Source organism: Somniosus microcephalus, chromosome 18 (assembly GCF_052327205.1).
Source record: "Somniosus microcephalus isolate GS21.2 chromosome 18, FLI_Smic_1.0, whole genome shotgun sequence".
Taxonomy (NCBI): Eukaryota; Metazoa; Chordata; class Chondrichthyes; order Squaliformes; family Somniosidae; genus Somniosus; species Somniosus microcephalus.
The window spans coordinates 69,228,615-69,247,532 of NC_141004.1; the positions used below are offsets into that span (position 1 = coordinate 69,228,615).

Sequence of the window (18,918 nt, forward strand, 5' to 3'; positions counted from 1 at the left end):
TCGTGTAGTTCGCCACTAAATAAGAGAGTTTGACTTCGACGAACCATAAATAAGTTGTTTATTTACAGGAACAGGCTAATTACAGCAGGTAAGATAGCAGGTAAGATGGCTGACTGTAGGAGCACCGTGGTGTAGGTCTTGTCCCAGCGGGGACTCCACGAGGACTGAGTTCGCAGTCCTGTGGGGAGCGTGATGACGTCATCGCGTTTGTGTTATGACGTCATCACGTTGTTCGCGTTTCCCGCGCTTAGGGCGTCACGTGATGTGCGTCGTTGCGTCGCTGGCCGTTGAGGCCGAAGTCGGGAGGCTGGGCTGTGCCAGTGCTTGCCACGGGAGCGGAAGATTGCGTCGCTCCCGTCGGCTGGCCGTTGAGGCTGAAGACGCTAGGCCGGGCTGTGCTGGCGCACGCACATCACGTCATACGTGACGTGACGTCAGTGCGCTAGGGCGCGTCTTAAAGGGGCAATGGCCCCAACAGGTAAGTTAAAAGGGCAACGGCCCCAAAAGGTAAGTTAAACATACAGTAAGGTAAGTTAAAGGGAATTATGTATATCTCAATGTAAGGGACAACCAGTGGTACCGCCACAGATACATCTTTTAGGCTTTATGTAAGAACCCGGATTTTATGGTGTATGACAGTTATAATCAGTTAAATAATCAAGAGCAGGTAGGAGCACAGAGAGCCTGTGAATTAGGATCATGCAGCTAACAAAGATGATGCAATGAACATAATACATAATATATTTAAGTTTTGAGCAGTGGCATGTTCTTTATTAGCTATACATCCATCTCCCAACCTGTATTAAATACAACCTCAAAGACTTCTCCCAATGCATTGTACAGGCCAACACTCACAGATACTTATAACAGTTTATTTACCCTCTTATTGCTGCGCAATATTAGATGTTATTTTAGTAAATTGGGATGCAGATGAACACATCAGCTGCTAAAGATAAACAGTAGAAAGCTACAAAATAAGAAAAAGTGTGTGTTAGATTGTGGGAAAGTTTTAACTTTAACAAGTATTCAGGACAAACCCACTAATAAACATGTCAGGATATAAAATTATTTATAAAAATAAATCTATTTAACTCTAAAATAGATTGTAATCCATTTCAGACCCCAGAGATATGTTTAAACATTGTGCTGAAAGATATAACCACCAATTACAACCCTTCTTCTTATAATAATAAATATTACATCATTGTTACCTGGCCCCAGTGGAACCTGCCATATTCCTGTATCATTGGAAGTCTAGGTATTGTACCTATTGTTAAGTCTATTTGTAGGCTCATCAATAAGAAGTGTAATTAATGTGGACTCATAATGGGTATGAATCTACTTACAGTTTCAGAATCAATTAATCCTTATTTTAAGACAGACAATTTACTGTTTAAGGCAGCATAGTCACTGTTTCCATCTGTGCAAATAGTGTCTGTCCCCGAGTTAAGTTTGTCATTCTTTCTCCTCCGTCCACCATGACCAAAGCCACCAGAGAGCCATTGTGTAGCCGGTGGAGGGAACAGGTTGGCATGGATAGATGCTGCAAGCTCCCAAGTGACAATTTCCCATTCTGCCTCGTTTTAGGACATATGCACAAACACACAGCTGAGAGCAGCTCAGTGATCAGACTTGCTTTCAGCTATCTCTTTGTAATCCAGGGAAGTAAAGTATTGGAAGACAATTCTTAAGGCAGTTAAATTGCAAGGATTGTAACGTGATTGCGTTACATACATTCATATCATACACAAGTATTGCTAAACATTACAGGATTTTATAAAGTGTTTATAACAAAAGCATGTTAAACAAACATGGGTAGTTTCCTCTGTGTCTTATTGGCAGCAAAATCATAAACATGTTCGTAAAGGACACACTTACTATTTTGCTACACAGAGCACACAGAGGAAATCTTCCTCCTAAGTAAATAAAAGAGAAATGATTTCCCTGGGAAGATTGATTTAAATTAAGAGCACAGTGAGAAGGAAACACTGTTCCACATTTTTAGTCCTTTTTCAAAATTCTGGAAAATAGGACTTTTTGCCAACTGCAATTTTTTTTTGCAAATTAGAACATGTTTACATGATAGTTGTCATATAAACAGGATTTGCACATTTATTCTAAAATTCCCAAGGCATCTGTTGGGAGTCTGGGGTGCAGATACAGAGGCTCACACACTACAGGATAGATGCGTAGTTTGGAAGTTCTGTTATTACAGCTTAGGGCCAAAGTATGAAAATCTACCTATTGTTCACTTATTTCATTGCTGATGAAAGCCTAGATGTGAAACACGGGTAAATCTGTAATCAGAGTTTGCGTAGCAGGTTATAATGAGCCTATGTTTCTGGTTGAAATGTGCCAAAGGAAGGTCCTTGACCCGTGGCTACCCTTTCCTCCGGTAAAAATTCCAGTCTGAATTGGCTGTACTTGGAGCTAAATGCAGGATATTCACCGTGAAGCTCATCATCTTCTTCGAGAACTGTCATGTTGGGATTATAAACACGCGATTCGTCATAAAGACCTCCTGAAATTACCAAGGTGTCATCTGGAATATTGTAACTCCCTCCTACATAAAAGAAAACAGACATTTACACCTCAGGAGCAGTGTTACATGCAAAAAATATTGGGGTCAATTTTAACTTGCTGAAATCGGCATTAGTGGGACAGTAACAGACTCAAAATAGGGTCCAGAGACATATTGCCCATTAATGCCAACAATTGGCCCACTGGCTAGAAATTCGGTATTGCTCCGGTTGGGGCGCTAACTTTTGAGAAGTTGGAAGTTTAGCACCGGGGCTAATCAATCTCGCTGCCCGCTAAATTCAGCGCTCAAAGAATGCAGGGGAGCGCTAAATCAGGCACTAATGGCATAGGTGAGTGGTGTTAGGCACCAAGCTAACGAATAATCGGGAATGAGCATTGACGAAGGCGCCTTCCAGCCATTAAAGGGGAGGGTCACTGGAATCTGCACACCAGCCCCAATGATTCGGGGAGTGCAGAACGGCGAAATGCAAAGTCTTTTGACAGCCCGTAACACTCCGGGAACTAAGCAGCCTTTATTTGGCTGCAGTTACATCCTGTGCTCCCTGCCACTCATAACTGACCTTTAGAATGGAAGTTCCTTGACAGCTGGGGTGCATCCCTTTAAGTAACGCCCCGCCAGCGAGCTGGTTCACACCTCTGCTCCCTGGCGCTGTCAGCGTGAGGCTATAAGGTGGTGGGCGCTACTGAAGTTGGGAGAGCGGGCGCCCAGTGAGCGTTGCATGCTCGCTGACATCACGATCTGCATAGCGAAAGGTGCCGAAGCGCTAACTGTTATCGTCGGCACTACAGGGCCGGCCAATTTGCCGTGCGGCGCGTGATTCGCCCCACCGCAGCGCTACTGCCTGAGCACCCCGTTAGTGCCCCCGCCAGGCACTAACTGTGTGCGCTAACATGCCGAATTTCTCCCCCATAGAGTCATAGAATACCAAAGCACAGAAGGAGGCCATTTGGCCCATCGAGTCTGTGCCGGCTCATTCGAAGAGCAATCCAGTTAGTTCCACTCCCCGCTCTTTCCCATAACCCTGCAATTTTTTCTCCTTCAAGTATTTATCCAATTCCCTTTTGAAGGCTGTTATTGAATCTGTATCCACCACCCTATCGGGCAGTGCCTTCCAAATCCTAACCACTCGTGTAGAAAAGTTTTTCCTCATGTCGCCTCTGGTTCTTTTGCCAATCACCTTAATTCTGTGCCCTCTTGTTATCGACTCTTCAGCCACTGGAAACAGTTTCTCTTTATTGACTCTATCTAAATCATTCACGATTTTAAACACCTCTATCAAATCTCCTCTTAACCTTCTCTGCTCTAAGGAGAACAGCCCCAGCTTCTCCAGTCTATCCACGTAACCCAAATCCCTCATCCCTGGAACGATTCTAGTAAATCTCTTCTGTACTCTCTCCAATGCCTTCACGTCCTTCCTAAAGTTCCTAAAGTCCCAGAATTGGACACAATGGGGGCAATTTTCTGATGTCGGAGGAGGCGGGTTTGGAGGCGGGAAAGGCGGGAAAATCAGAATCAAAGAGGTCGGGTTTGGAACCCGCCTCCGCAGGACTTTGCCGGTGCTGGTTTTGGAGGTCGGGAAATGCTCCCGCCTCCAGCTGGCCATTGCGCTATTAAAGATCCTTAAATGCTCATTAAGGGCCTCTCTAAGCCTATTTTGAGAGGCCCTCGTGATTTTTCCAGCTTTTCGGCATGATCCATGCACCTCCTAAACCACGCCAGGTAAACCTGCCAGGTTGACTCGTGGGTGGCCTCCTCACTGCTGCAGGTCTAACAAGACATCATTTATTGCAGCAAGGATTACTTACAGGTGCCAGACCTTGGCTTTAAAAGGTCTCTGAGCACTTTTAGAAGGCCTTCCGAAGTCGGAGGTGCTGCAGCTTGACTCCATCAACTGTGGGACCTCCTTGGAAGACCCTCTCCCCGCTTGCAATGAGCGCTTCCCCAAAGGCGGCATCTACAAGCAGCATGGGAACCATTGGTGTTCTTTCTGCATGGACCTCAGATGAGGAGGAGGAGGAGGATCTGGAGGAAGAGGAGGAGGAGGAAGAGGTCAAAGTACCAGTGTATCGACCAGCGGCAGCGGCAGCACACGAGCACATGGCAGCCCGGGATGCAAGGGATGAACTTATCATGGCCAGATTTGCATAGGTTGCCCAAGTTGGCACATGTCCTTTGCTCCATCCTAGGACATCTTTGACAATGGACATGACTCTCTGGCCTCCTTTTACTCAGGCCACCAACCTGACAATGCAAGTGTGATGGTGCCCGCAATGTGGAGCTGCCTAAGGCGAAAGAACAGATGGCATAACACCAACATTTTGGCTTCAAATCATTTTAATGCTTTCCAACAGGGATGGCATTTCATCAATGCACAGAAACAGTCTTCCAGTCTGCACACAGATCTGGAGGTTATATCCCTTGCCAGCTGTACCCACACAGCCTTGGTTTCTTTGGCAGGCCTCTTCCTCCAAGATGAGTGGAAGAGCACCTCTCACCCCCCTCCAACAACATTTGCAGCGCCTCATCCGAGAACCTCGGGTAGGCCCTTGCCTTGGAATTGGACATAGTGGTTTCTCAAAAGATGTTGGAGGTGGTGCAGGAGACGCAGAAATGCTGTGGAATGAGCCAAGGGAGCAAGAAGCCATAAAATCAGACTGGAAAAGTGCTGTCAACAGAGGCGAGTTTCAGTCCCAAAACACTAAGTGACCAAGGGCATCCCACACCTCTGAAATCAAGTGGCCAATCAGGGGAAAATTGCACATTTTTGAAACCTATCAGTGGAGGCGGGTTTCAAACCCACCCAAACTGAAACCCGCCTCCATCTCGTCTCCAGTGGGAAAATCCCCCTCAGTGGCTGGAAATTTCCCATTGGAGAGTGTGCAGGTTTGGGAACGGGTCAGCGGTTAAAAGCGCGGAAATTGACAGTGTGTCGGGAACCGGGCGTCATCCCACTGACATCCGCATTTGACTCGGGCGCATTTCAAGGTGAGCCACGGATCCGCTCGGGAGAGGCTGGTGAATCATTGAGGTACTTAACTGCTCGTTTTCAGACCCTTAACTGCCCTTTTAACCTCAGATTTGGGCTTTAACTTGTTGCTCATGGGATTCACTCACCTTTGGAACCTCAGTGGCCATTGTATGAGTTCATTAAGTGACAGCTGGAAAAAGCACATAAATACTCACACCTTATCCTTGCTTCCTTGCCTAATGGAAAGGCTCTTGCTGACACCATTTTGTGCAGAACTTTAGCTTTTAGTAGTTTGCAGATCATTTCTGTAACCTTGGAAGCCACTCTCACCACATTGCTAGTCACTCTCACTACATTGGAGGATTGTGCCTCTGATCTGGACTTCATCTGGCATCTATTAGATCAGCATGGGTACTGCTTATGCTGTCTCACCTTGGATCTCAGAATCGGACCAAGATGAGCCTCACCAACTGCAGCAGCAACCACAACAGCAGCCTTCTCCTCAACGACCTGATGCTCCACAGGACAGAGTGCATCTGTACAGGGCTGCACCGTGCCGGAGGCGATACCCCCAACACAGGGTATACAGGTAGAGGATGAGCTTCCTGGACATGACTGAGCAGCAGTGCTTCAGGATGCTCAGACTATCGCGCCAGGTCGTCGCAGACATTTGCAGATTGCTGGAACAAGACCTGTTGCCCAGAGGAGCGGGTGGACACGCCTTATCAGTGGCTGTCAAAGTCACTACCGCCCTCAACTTCTTCACCTTAGGCTCCTTCCAGGATCTGCAGCAGACATTTGCAGAATCTCGCAGTCAGCCACCCACAGGTGCATCACCCAGGTGACTGATACCATGTTTCACAAGTCAGCCAATTATGTAAACTTTGCCACTGATGAAGCCAGTGTTACTGAGCGGGCACTCGGCTTTGCAGCTCTAGCTGGCTTCCCACAGGCACAAGGGGTCATCGACTGCACACATGTGGCCACCAGGGCACCCCACATCACGCAGGAGTATTTGTGAACCACAAGGGCTTCCACTCCCTCAATGTGCAGCACGTCTACAACCATAAAAAGATCATCATGAATGTGTGCGCCAGATTCCCTGGTAGCCTCCATGATTATTTCATGCTGCGCCAGTCCACCCTCCTGTAATGATATCAGCAAATAGAGATGGTATTTGCCTGTTCGATTATGATGCCTTAATAGCATGGTTGCATGTATTGATTGCTTGTGCCTGACCAGCAGAGGGCATGTGACCGAGAGAAGCAAGGCAGTTGGTTTTTTAGTTTCAGTTTCATTCTAGATGCAGACTAGCAGGATGTCTCCTGAAATGCTGTATAAAGAGTTGAACAGACTTTAGATTAAAACTCATTCTCTTTCATAAATGTCTCGTCTTTGAACCCACAAAGAAATCAATACATGGTGTCAGAGGTGATTGAAAGAGATGAAGAGAAAATATCTGAAGTTAAATCAGCTCTCCACAAATTAGCAAGCCACAAGAGAACATCGTTGCTTACCATTAGAGAATAGCTAACGAAGTGAAAAAATGGAAGGTTTACACCCACCGGCGACGCTTCAGTTGACAGGTAATGTGGCTGAAAATTGGAGAAGGTTCAAACAACGTGTGGGGTTGTATTTATCAGCAATTGGAGCTGACGAGAAAAGTAATAAAAGGAAATCGTCACTGTTCTTACATGTCGTGGGTGATGAAGCGCTGGAGGTGTATAATAACTTCACATTCGCTGCTAATGGAGACAAAATGAAGCTAGATAAAATAATGGAACAGTTTGAGGCCTACTGCATACCTAAACGTAACATGACGTTTGAGAGGCACAGATTTTTCACGTGTTCAGAAAACGGGTGAGACTATTGATCAGTATGTGACTGAACTGAGAAACAGAAGCAAATCGTGTGAATTTGGGGGACTGACAGACTCACTGATAAAAGACAGACTGGTGTGTGGTATTCCGAATAATGGTCTAAGGGAAAGACTGCTAAGAGAGCAAGATCTAGACCTGGGAAAAGCCATAGCACTGTGTAGGGCTACAGAGACTGTGAAGTTGCAGGCAAAGGAGCTGTTCAGTGACAATAGCTGCAACGTGGATGCAGTGAGAATGAACGGACACAAACCGGTTAACAAAAAGAGCACCAATGTGAAAAAAGAGGCGTGGCCAGCGAACAAAAATGAAAGGGATAATCGAAAGACATGTAGTCGATGCGGTACACAGCATCCACCAAAAGAGTGTCCAGCATATGGTAAAAAATGCAATAGTGGCATAGTGGTTAGCACTGTTGCCTCACAGCGCCAGGGACCCGGGTTCGAATCTGGCCTCGGGCGACTGTCTGTGTGGAGTTTGCACATTCTCCCCGTGTTTGCGTGGGTTTACTCTGGGTGCTCCGGTTTCCTCCCACAGTCCAAAGATGTGCAGGTTAGGTTGATTGGCTATGATAAATTGACCCTTAGTGTTAGGGGGATTAAATACGTGGGGTTACGGGGATAGGGTGGGATAACTGTTGGTGTAGGGGTTACGGGGATCGGGTGGGATATGTGTCGGTGCAGGCTCGATGGGCCGAAATGGCCTCTATCTGCACTGTGGGGTTTCTGTGATTCTGTGATTCTGTGAAAAACAACCATTATGCCCGTTGCTGTAAGAACCAAGTGCAACAAAGCAAGGTCCATGCAGTAGATGAAAGCAACATAGAGGAGTTCTATGTAGATGTTGTGTCTGAAAACAAACAAGAAGAAAGAGACTGGATGTTGACACTAAAAGTGAATGACATACACATTCCATTTAAATTGGATACTGGAGCACAAGTTAATGTGATATCAGAGACTGATTTTAAGAAAATTAGACCCAGACCAAAGATATATGGAATAAAAGTGAAAGTGACAGGATACTCAGGTACTGATATACCAGTGAAAGGAAGATGCATTGTCAAAGTAACACACAAGGACAGAGAGCACACGCTAGCATTAATCGTGGTGCCAAAGGATGTGCAAGCCATAATAGGTTTAAAAGCCTGTGAGAGACTGAACCTGGTAAAGAGAGTCCTCGTTGTGGAAAGCGAAGGAGAGACAGTCTATGATGAACGGAATGTTGCGTACACACCGGGTAAGCTGATGTATACAGCAGACACATTGTCCAGAGCTGTTGACCCAGGAGAGCCCGCAAACACAGTGAAAAGACTGTTGTACAAGGCAAAAGACAGTGGAACTGACTTCTACCAGAGCATGCTTGTATACCGCACAACGCCGCTCGAGTGTGGTATGTCACCAGCCCAACTCCTGATGGGACGTCGGCTAAGGTCAAACCTACCCATCCCGGAGAACCTCCTGAAAACAAAAGAGGGGGAGAAAGTGAGGAAGTTCAAAGAACAACAGAAAGAAAAGCAAAAGTACTACTATGACAGAGGAACACAAAACCTACCTGAACTCCACACTGGTGACCAAGTAAGGTTCAAAGACAAAACAAACACATGGACTCAGAAGGGAACTGTCCTGAGTGAAGTTCAACCAAGATCATACACCATTCAGACAGATGAGGGTGCTGTTCTGAGAAGAAATCATCGAGATCTTCTCATGGGACCAGCCACAGCAGGTCAAGAGACTGATACTGTTGAACAACCTGATCACACAGCTGAGAACCAATCATCTGAGGCAACAACTCAGATTCAAGGACAATCAATCAGAAAATCCTCAAGACACGTGAAGCCTCCTGAGAGACTCATTGAGCAAATTTAAGGACTATTGTTATAGAAGGAAGTAATGTTATCTTATTCTTTCTTCAAGTTCTAGTGTATTGACATATTTCATGTGAACACACAAAGCAAGGTTAAAAAACCTTGATCATGATAATGATAATGTAAGTTCATTAAGTGTTACAGTTAAAATGCAGATTAATACAAAGAAAACATGTTGTTAGTTAAAAGTAAAATACTTTTGTTTTAAGAAAAGGAGATGTAATGATATCAGCAAACAGAGATGGTATTTGCCTGTTCGATTATGATGCCTTAATAGCATGGTTGCATGTATTGATTGCTTGTGCCTGACCAGCAGAGGGCATGTGACCGAGAGAAGCAAGGCAGTTGGTTTTTTAGTTTCAATTTCGTTCTAGATGCAGACTAGCAGGGTGTCGCCTGAAATGCTGTATAAAGAGTTGAACAGACTTTAGATTAAAACTCATTCTCTTTCATAAATGTCTCGTCTTTGAACCCACAAAGAAATCAATACACCTCCCTCAGCTCGTCGCACGCCCAAACAGATTTACCAGCTGGCTGCTTGGAGACGAGTGCATCTCGCTCTCCAACCAGTATTCTGTTCTGAGTACTAGTGGGAGCGATGGTTCCTCTGGGGAGTGCAGCCAGAGACAAATCCATGGCACCACGGGTGGCTCAGCTGCACGGGGTGGGGGGGGGGAGGAAAAAGAGTGGAAGAGAAATAGTGATAGGGGATTCGATAGTTAGGGGAGCAGACAGGCGTTTCTGCAGCCGCAGACGTGCCTCCTAGATGGTATGTTACTTCCCTGGTGCCAGGGTCAAGGATGTCACTGAGTGGCTGCAGGACACTCTGAGGGGGGAGGGTGAACAGCCAGAGGTCATTGTGCATATTGGTACCAATGACATAGGCAGAAAGAGGGATGAGGTCCTGCAGGCAGAGTTTAGGGAGCTAGGAGAGAGATTAAAAAGCAGGAACCCAAAGGTAGTAATCTCCGGAATAGGAGGATAGACAGATGAATGCTTGGCTGGAGAGATGGTACAGGAGGGAGGGCTTTAGTTTTCTGAGGCATTGGGACCGTTTCTGGGGAAGTTGGGACCTGTACAAGCCAGACGGGTTACACCTCAACAGAACCGGGACCAATATTTTCGTGGGGAGGTTTGCTAGTGCTGTTGGGGAGGGATTAAACTAGCTTGGCAGGGGGATGGGCACGAGCATATAGGAGTAGAAAAGAGGAATAAGGTGCATAAAAGAGTGAGTGGGTTGGATAGTACTAGAGAAGATAGTACTAGAGGCGGAAGTAGAACCATATTAGATAGGAGCAGACTAAGAAAGACTACGAAAAATGGGTTTAGAATGCATGTACGTAAATGCACAAAGTGTGGTGAATAATGTTGGTGAGCTACAAGCACAATTAACCATGTGCCAATGTGATGTTGTGTCAATAAATGAAACAAGGTTTAAAAATGGTGAGGACTGGGCACTTAGTATTCAAGGGTACAAGGTGTTCAGAAAAGATAGGGAAGGAAAAAAGGGATGTGAGGTGGCAGTGCTGATTAAGGAAGACATTGTAGTGTTGGAAAGGGAAGATGTTCTTGAGGGGACAAGGACAGAATCCATTTGATTAGAGTTGAGGAGCAAAAAGGATATGATCACACTATTGGGGGTATTCTATAGGCCTCCAAATAGTGAGAGGGAGGTAGAGGAGCAAATCTGCAGGGAAATCACAGAGATATGCAAGAGCTATAGGGGGAAGAATTCAGTTGTTTGCGCCTCCCGTTAGCGCTTTAAGAGGGCGCTAATGGGGCACAAAGCAACTAACGCCCGGGCGCGGCGCTGTTTGTGCTGCTCGCGAAATTAACTAGGCATTTTGCGGCGGCGCTAAACACTACCGCCACAATCTCCTGCGCCGGCAGATTGTGACGTCAGTCGAGTGCGCAACGCCCCGTTAGTGCCCCGGACTGGATATTGAGTGGTGCCCCTGACTTACCGCCTGCTGCTAGCAATGACAGATTGAGGGGAGCGTTATGCTGTCAGAAAGGGACTAGGGGAGCGCTATTTAAAGGCGACCGCGTCCTGTCTTTTTTTGTCGGTGACATTTTTGCACCACGCAGTCTGAGAGAGAGACTTCTGGAGAGATTCAACGCTGTGTGAAGGAGTTTTGAGTACGAAGCAGCACTATGCAGGTTTATTTTGATTTGCCCTTCCTTGCTTCACCAGCACTCTGAGGTAGCGCCTCACTCCTCAGCGCTTGCGCCTTAAGACAGGTGTGAAGCGCCTGATTTATTGCTCCAATCACCTCCAGGGCCGATAAAAGCCAAGTTTGCTGTCAGAGGCGATAATTAGTGCCAGGCGCTAAACTTTGCGCACGGCCAATAACGGCGCCCCAAATGGGGCGATACCGAATTTTTCCCCCTATATGCTTAGAGGCGCAGGGCAAGGCTAGAATGCTCAAAGAGTACTTTGTATCTGTGTTTACTAAGGAGGTGGATGCTGACAACATATTGGTAGCAGTGGAAAAGGTAGAAGCAATGGAAGGGATGAAAATTGATAGAAAGGATGTACTAGAAAGGCTGGGTATGCTTAGAGTGGATAAGTCACCTGGTCCAGATAGCTTGCATCCCAGATTGCTAAGGGAATTGGGGGAGGAGATAGCGGAAGGGCTTGCTGTAATTTTCCAATCTTCCCTAGATGCGGGGGAGGTGCCTGAGGACTGGAAAGTGGCAAATGTGTCACCATTGTTCAAGAAAGGGTGCCTTATCTAATTGAATTTGTTGATGAAGTAACAGGGAAGATCGATGAAGGAAATGCAATGGGTGTTGTCTACATGGATTTTAGGAAGGCGTTTGACAACTGGATCCAGGACCGCCTCATGACATCCCTGCTACTGACCTCCTCCGTGATGTCCAGCCATGCCCTCTTGGTGTCTCTGGCTGATCATTTGCGGCCATCCACAGGGAAGAGGACCTCCCTGCGTGCTCTGACTCCCTGGACCAGTACTTCCAGGGAGGCATCAGGGAATCATGGCGCAGCCTTCTGTCTGTGTGACTCCATGACCCACACAAATCTCAGTGATATGCAGCAATTTCTAGCTCTCCCAAACACCTTTTTCTCTCCTACAACACCCTTCAACTGGGATGTGTGCAAAGCTGCTTTAAATGTCCGCTCTGATTATTTGCATGAATATTTTTGTGGCCTTTTGCGCATGTGCTCGGTATCCTGGAGCTGCGCATGTGCACCCGATCCACTTCTGCGCATATAAGAACATAAGAAATAGGAGCAGGAGTCGGCCATTTGGCCCTTCGAGCCTGCTCCGCCATTCAATAAGCTCATGGCTGATCTTCAGCCTCATCTCCACTTTCCCGCACTATCCCCATATCCTTTGATTTCCATAACATTCAAAAATCTATCGATCTCTGTCTTGAATCCTCCACAGCCCTCTGGGATAGAGAATTCCAAAGATTCACCATCCTCTGAGTGAAGAAATTCCTCCTCCTCTCAGTCCTAAATGGCCGACCCCTTATTCTGAGACTGTGACCCCTGGTTCGAGACTCCCCAGCCAGGGGGAACATCCTCCCTGCATCTACCCTGTCAAGCCCTGTAAGAATTTTGTATGTTTCAATGAGCTCACCTCTCATTCTTCGAAACTCTAGAGAATGTAGGCCCAGAATTCTCAATCTCTCCTCATAGGACAATCCTAGAGTGTATACGGGATGGTTTCCTGCACCAATATGCCGAGGAACCAACTAGAGGTCAGGCCACCTTAGACTGCGTATTATTTAATGAGAAAGGATTATTTAGCAATCTTGTTGTGCAAGGCCCCTTGGGGTGGAGCGATCATAATATGATAGAATTCTTCATTAAGATGGAAAGTGAAGTAGTTGACTCAGAGACTAGGGTCCTGAATTTAAATTAAGGAAACTATGATGGTATGAGGCGCAAGTTGGCTAGGATGGATTGGGGAATGTTACTTAAAGGGTTGACGGTGGATAGGCAATGGCAAACATTTAAAGATCGCATGGATGAACTACAGAATTTGTTCATCCCTGTATGGCATAAAAATAAAACAAAAAAGGTGACTCAACCGTGGCTAACAAGGGAAATTAAGGATAGCATATGATCCAAGGAGAGGACATATAAATTGTCCAGAAAAAGCAGCAAACCTGAGGATTGGGAGCAGTTTAGGATTCAGCAAAGGAGGACAAAGGGATTAATTAAGAGGGGGAAAATAGAGTATGAGAGTAAGCTTTCAGGGAACATAAAAACTGACTGTAACAGCTTCTATAGATATGTGAAGAAAAAAAGATTGGTGAGGTCAAGCGTAGGTCCCTTGCAGTCAGAATCAGGGGAATTTATAATGGGGAACAAAGAAATGGCTGACCAATTAAATATATACTTTGGTACTGTCTTTACAAAGGAGGACACAAATAACCTCCCAGAGATGTCAGGGAACATAGAGTCTAATGAGAGGGAGGAACTGAATGAAATCAGTACTTGTAGGTAAATTGATGGGATTGAAGGCCGATAAATCCCTTAGGGCCTGATAATCTACATCCTAGGGTACTTAAGGAAATGGCCCTAGAAATAATAGAGGCATTGCTGGTCATCTTCCAAAATTCCATAGACTCTGGCACAGTTCCCATGGATTGGCGGGTAGCTAATGTAACCCCACTATTTAAAAAAGGTGGTAGAGAGAAAACGGGGAATTATAGACCGGTAAGCCTGACATCGGTAGTGGGGGAAATGCTAGAGTCCATTATAAAAGATGTAATAGCACAGCACTTGGAAAACAGTGGCAGGATCAGACAAAGTCAACATAGATTTACAAAAGGTAAATCGTGCTTGACTAATCTACTGGAATTTTTTGAGGATGTAACTGATAGAATAGATAAGGGAGAACCAGTGGATGTGGTGTATTTGGACTTTCAGAAGGCTTTCGATAGGGTCCCGCATAAGAGATTAGCATGTAAAGTTAAAGCACATGGGATTGGGGGTAAGCTACTGACTTGGATAGAGAACTGGTTGGCAGACAGGAAGCAAAGAGTTGGAATAAACGGGTCTTTTTCCAAGTGGCAGGCAGTGGCTAGTGGAGTACCGCAGGGATCGATGCTAGGACCCCAGTTATTCACAATATGTATTAATGATCTAGACGAGGGAACTAGATGTATTATCTCCACGTTTGCAGACAACACAAAGCTGGGTGGGCGTGTGTGCTGTGAGGAGGATGCCGAGAAACTCCAGGATGATTTGGACAGGCTGGGTGATTGGGCAGATGAATGCCAGATGCAGTATAATGTGGATGAATGTGAGGTTATCCACTTTGGTGGCAAAAACAGGAAGGCAGATTATTATCTGAACAGCAATAGATTGGGAAAAGGGGAAGTACAACGAGACCTGGGTGTCCTTGTGCACCAGTCGCTGAAGGTAAGCATGCAGGTGCAGCAGGCGGTTAGAAGGCAATTGGTATGTTGGCCTTCATAGCGAGAGGAGTCGAGTACAGGAGCAAGGATGTCTTGCTGCAGTTGTACAGGGCCTTGGTGAGACCACACCTTGAGTATTGTGTGCAATTTTGGTAGCCTTATCTGAGGAAGGATGTTCTTGCCATGGAGGGAGTGCAGCGAAGATTCACCAGACTGATACCTGGGATGGCAGGAATGACGTATGAAGAGAGATTGGGTTGATTGGGCTTGTATTCGCTAGAGTTTAGAAGAATGAGAGGGGATCTCATTGAAACTTATAAAGTTCTAACAGAACTAGACAGACTAGATGCAGGAAGGATGTTCCTGATGGTGGAGGAGTCCAGAACCAGGGGTCACAGTCTAAGGATAAGGGGTAAGCTCTTTAGGACTGAGATGAGGAGGAATTTCTTCACCCAGAGAGTGGTGAACCTGTGGAATTCTCTACCACAGAAGGCTGTTGAGGCCAATTCATTAAATATATTCAAGAAGGAGTTAGATATATTCCTTAAGGCTAAAGGGATCAAGGAATATGGGGGAAAGCAGGGACAGGGTACTGAATTTGGATGATCAGCCATGATCTCATTAAATGGTGGAACAGGCTCAAGGGGCCGAATGGCCTACTCCTGCTCCTATCTTCTATGTTTCTATGTTTCCCCATCCCAGGATCCAGTCTGGTGAACCTTTGTTGTACTCCCTCTATGGCAAGTATATACTTCTTTAGGTAAGGAGACCAAAACTGTACACAATACACCAGGTGTGGTCTCACCAGGGCCCTATATAATTGCAGAAAGAAGTATTTACTCATATACAATATTGTAATAAAGGTCAACATACCATTTGCTTTCCTAATTGCTTGCTGTACCTGCATGTTAACTTGCAATGATTCGTGTACAAGGACACCCAGGTCCCTCTGAACACCAACATTTCCCAATCTCTCACCATTTAAAAAATACTCTGCTTTTCTATTTTTCCTACCAAAGTGGATAACTTCACATTTCTCCACGTTATATTCCATTTGCCATGTTCTTGCCCACTCACTTAGCTTGTCTATATCCCCTTGCAGCCTCCTTGCATCCTCCTCACAACTTACATTTCCACCCAGCTTTATATCATCAGCAAATTTGGATATATTACATTTGGTCCCCTCATCCAAATCATTGATGTAGATTGTGAATAGCTGAGGCCCAAGCACTGATCCTTGCAATACCCCATCTAGTTACAGCCTGCCAACCCGAAAATGACCCGTTTATTCCTACTCTCTGTTTTTTGTCCATTAACCAATCCTCAATCCATACTAGTATATTACCCCCAATCCCATGAGCCCTAATTTTGTTTAATAACCTCTTGTGTGGCACCTTATCGAATGCCTTCTGAAAATCCAAATACACCACATCCCCTGGTTCCCCCTTATCTATTCTGCTCGTTACAACCTCAAAAACTCTAACAGATTTGTCAAACACGATTTCCCTTTCATAAATCTGTGTTGACTCTGCCCAATCCTATTATTATTTTCTAAGTGCCCTGTTACCATGTCCTTAATAATGGATTCTAGCATTTTCTCTGCTACTGATGTCAGGCTAACTGGTCTGTAGTTCCCCGTTTTCTCTCTCCCTCCTTTCTTAAAATAATGAGGTTACATTTGCCACCTTCCAATCCACTAGAACCATTCTAGAATCTATGGAATTTTAGAAAATGACAACCAATGCATCCACTATCCCTATAGCCACCTCTTACAAAACCCTAGGATGCAGGCCATCAGGTCCAGGAGATTTATTGGCTTTCAGTCCCATTAACTTCTCCAGTACTATTTTTTTACTAAACTTTCAGTTCCTCATTCTCGCTAGAGCATTGGTTCTCTACTATTTCCAGGAAGTTGTTTGCGTCTTCTTCCGTGAAGACAGACACAAAGTATATGTTTAATTTCTCTGCCATTTCCTTATTCTGCATTGTAATTTCTCCTGTCTCAGCCTGTAAGGGACCCACATTTACTTTCGCTAATCTTTTCCTTTTTACATACATATAGAAGCTTATACAGTCTGTTTTTATGTCTCTCGCTAGTTTACTCTCATATTCCATTTTCCCTTTCTTTTATCAATTTCTTGGTCCTCTGCTGAATTCTAAAATCCTCCCAATCCTCAGGCTTACTACACTTTTTGGCAACATTATAAGCCACTTCCTTTGATCTAATACTATCTTTAACTTCTCTTATTAGCCACGGTTGGACCACTTTTCCTGTGGGTTTTTTTTGCCTTAAAGGAATGTATATTCGTTGTAAATTATGTATTAATTCTTTAAATGTTAGCCATTGCTTCTCTACCGTCATACCTTTTAATGTAGTTTCCCAATCTACTGTAACCAACTCGCTCCTCATACCTACGTAGTTTGCTTTGTTTAGATTTAAGACCCCAGTTTCGGATTTAACGAAATCACTTTCAAACTCAATATAAAATTCTATCATATTATGGTCACTCTTCCCTAAAGGCCCCTTTACTACAAGGTTATTAATTAACCCTTTCTCATTGCACAATACTAGATCTAAAATAGCCTGTTCCCTAGTTCGTTCCTTAACATACTGATCTCGAAAACTATCTTGTATACATTCCATGAATTCAACCTCCACACTATTACTGCAAATTTGGTTTGCCCAGTCTATATGTAAATTGAAGTCCCCCATGATTAATGTATTACCCTTGTTACATGCGCCTCTAATTTTCTGATTTATACTCTGCCCTACATTACAACTACTGTTTGGGGGCCTATAAACAACTCCCACCAATGTTTTCTGCCCCTTGCTGTTTGCTAGCTCCACCCAAACTGATTCGACTTCTTGATTTTCGGAGCTAAGATCCTTTCTCTCGACTGTCTTTATCCCATCCATTATTATCAGGGCTACTCCTCCTCCTTTTCCATTTTGTCTATCTCTTCTAAAAGTTAAGTATCCTGGAATATTTAGTTCCCAACCTTGACCACTTTGCAACCACGTCTCCGTTATGGCTATTAGATCAAACCTGTTAATTTCTATCTGCGCTATTAATTCATCTATTTTGTTACGAATGCTTCGTGCATTCAGATATAATGCTTTTAGCTTTGACTTATTTCTATTTTTCTCTGATGGCACCATAGTCAATGATGTCTTATTACCTTTGTTCCTCTCTCTGTCCCTTCCTGACCCACTCTGCTTATTTTTACTCAAAACTCTACTCTGCTCTCAGACAGAATCACAGAAACCCCACAGTGCAGATAGAGGCCATTTCGGCCCATCGAGCCTGCACCGACACATATCCCACCCGATCCCCGTAACCCCTACACCAACACCAACACATATCCCACCCTATCCCCGTAACCCCACGTATTTAATCCCCCTAACACTAAGGGTCAATTTATCATAGCCAATCATCCTAACCCGCACATCTTTGGACTGTGGGAGGAAACCGGAGCACCCGGAGGAAACCCACGGAGAATGTGCAAACTCCACACAGACAGTCACCCGAGGCCGGATTCGAACTCGGGTCCCTGGCGCTGTGAGGCAACAGTGCTAACCACTATGCCACCATGCTGCCCTAGAGCCTTGACATTTCTCTCGCTGCTTTTAAATTTACTCTTTCCTGAATCCTCCCAACCCCACATCATTAGTTTAAATCCCTGTCTACTGCCCTAGTTATTTGGTTTGCCAGGACACTGGTCCCAGCCCAGTTTAAGTGGAGCCCATCCCAATGGAACAGCTCCCTCTTTCCCCAGTACTGGTACCAGTGCCCCATGAACTGAAACCCCTTCCTTCCACACCACTCTTTGAGCCACGCATTTAAACCTCTAATCTGTTTGACCCTATGCCAATTTGTGTATGGCTCAGGTAACAATCCAGAAATTATTATCTTTGAGGTTCTGCTTTTTAATTTGGATCCTAGCTCCTCAAACTCCCTCAGCAGAACCTCATTCCTAGTTCTACCGATGTCATTGGTTCCTATGTGGACCAGAACAACTGGATCCTTTCCCTCCTACTCCAAGTTCTCCTCCAGCCGGGAGGAGATGTCTTTAACCCTGGCACCGGCCAGGCAACACAACCTTCGAACTCTCGGTTGCGGCTGCAGAGAACAGTATCTATCCCCCTGACTATACTGTCCCCTACCACAACTACATTCCCTTTCACTCCCCCCACTTGAATGGCCTCCTGCACCATGGTGCCATGGTCAGCTTGTTCATCCATCCTGCAGGCTTTTCCCTCATCCGCACAGGC

At 45.3% G+C, this 18,918-nt stretch overlaps 1 protein-coding gene across 2 annotated transcripts in view; it reads right to left on the reverse strand.

Annotated features, from left to right (window-relative positions):
* Positions 1–743: 743 nt before the first annotated feature.
* The window catches only part of LOC147105352 (uncharacterized), a 47,179-nt gene continuing 29,004 nt past the window's right edge, over positions 744–18,918 (reverse strand). For both annotated transcript variants that reach the window (XM_086011635.1, XM_086011634.1), the window contains one exon: positions 744–2,563. In XM_086011635.1, coding sequence (XP_085867761.1) covers positions 2,334–2,563 — 230 coding nt within the window. In that variant the 3' untranslated portion in view covers positions 744–2,333. The remainder of the gene's footprint in view (positions 2,564–18,918) is intronic.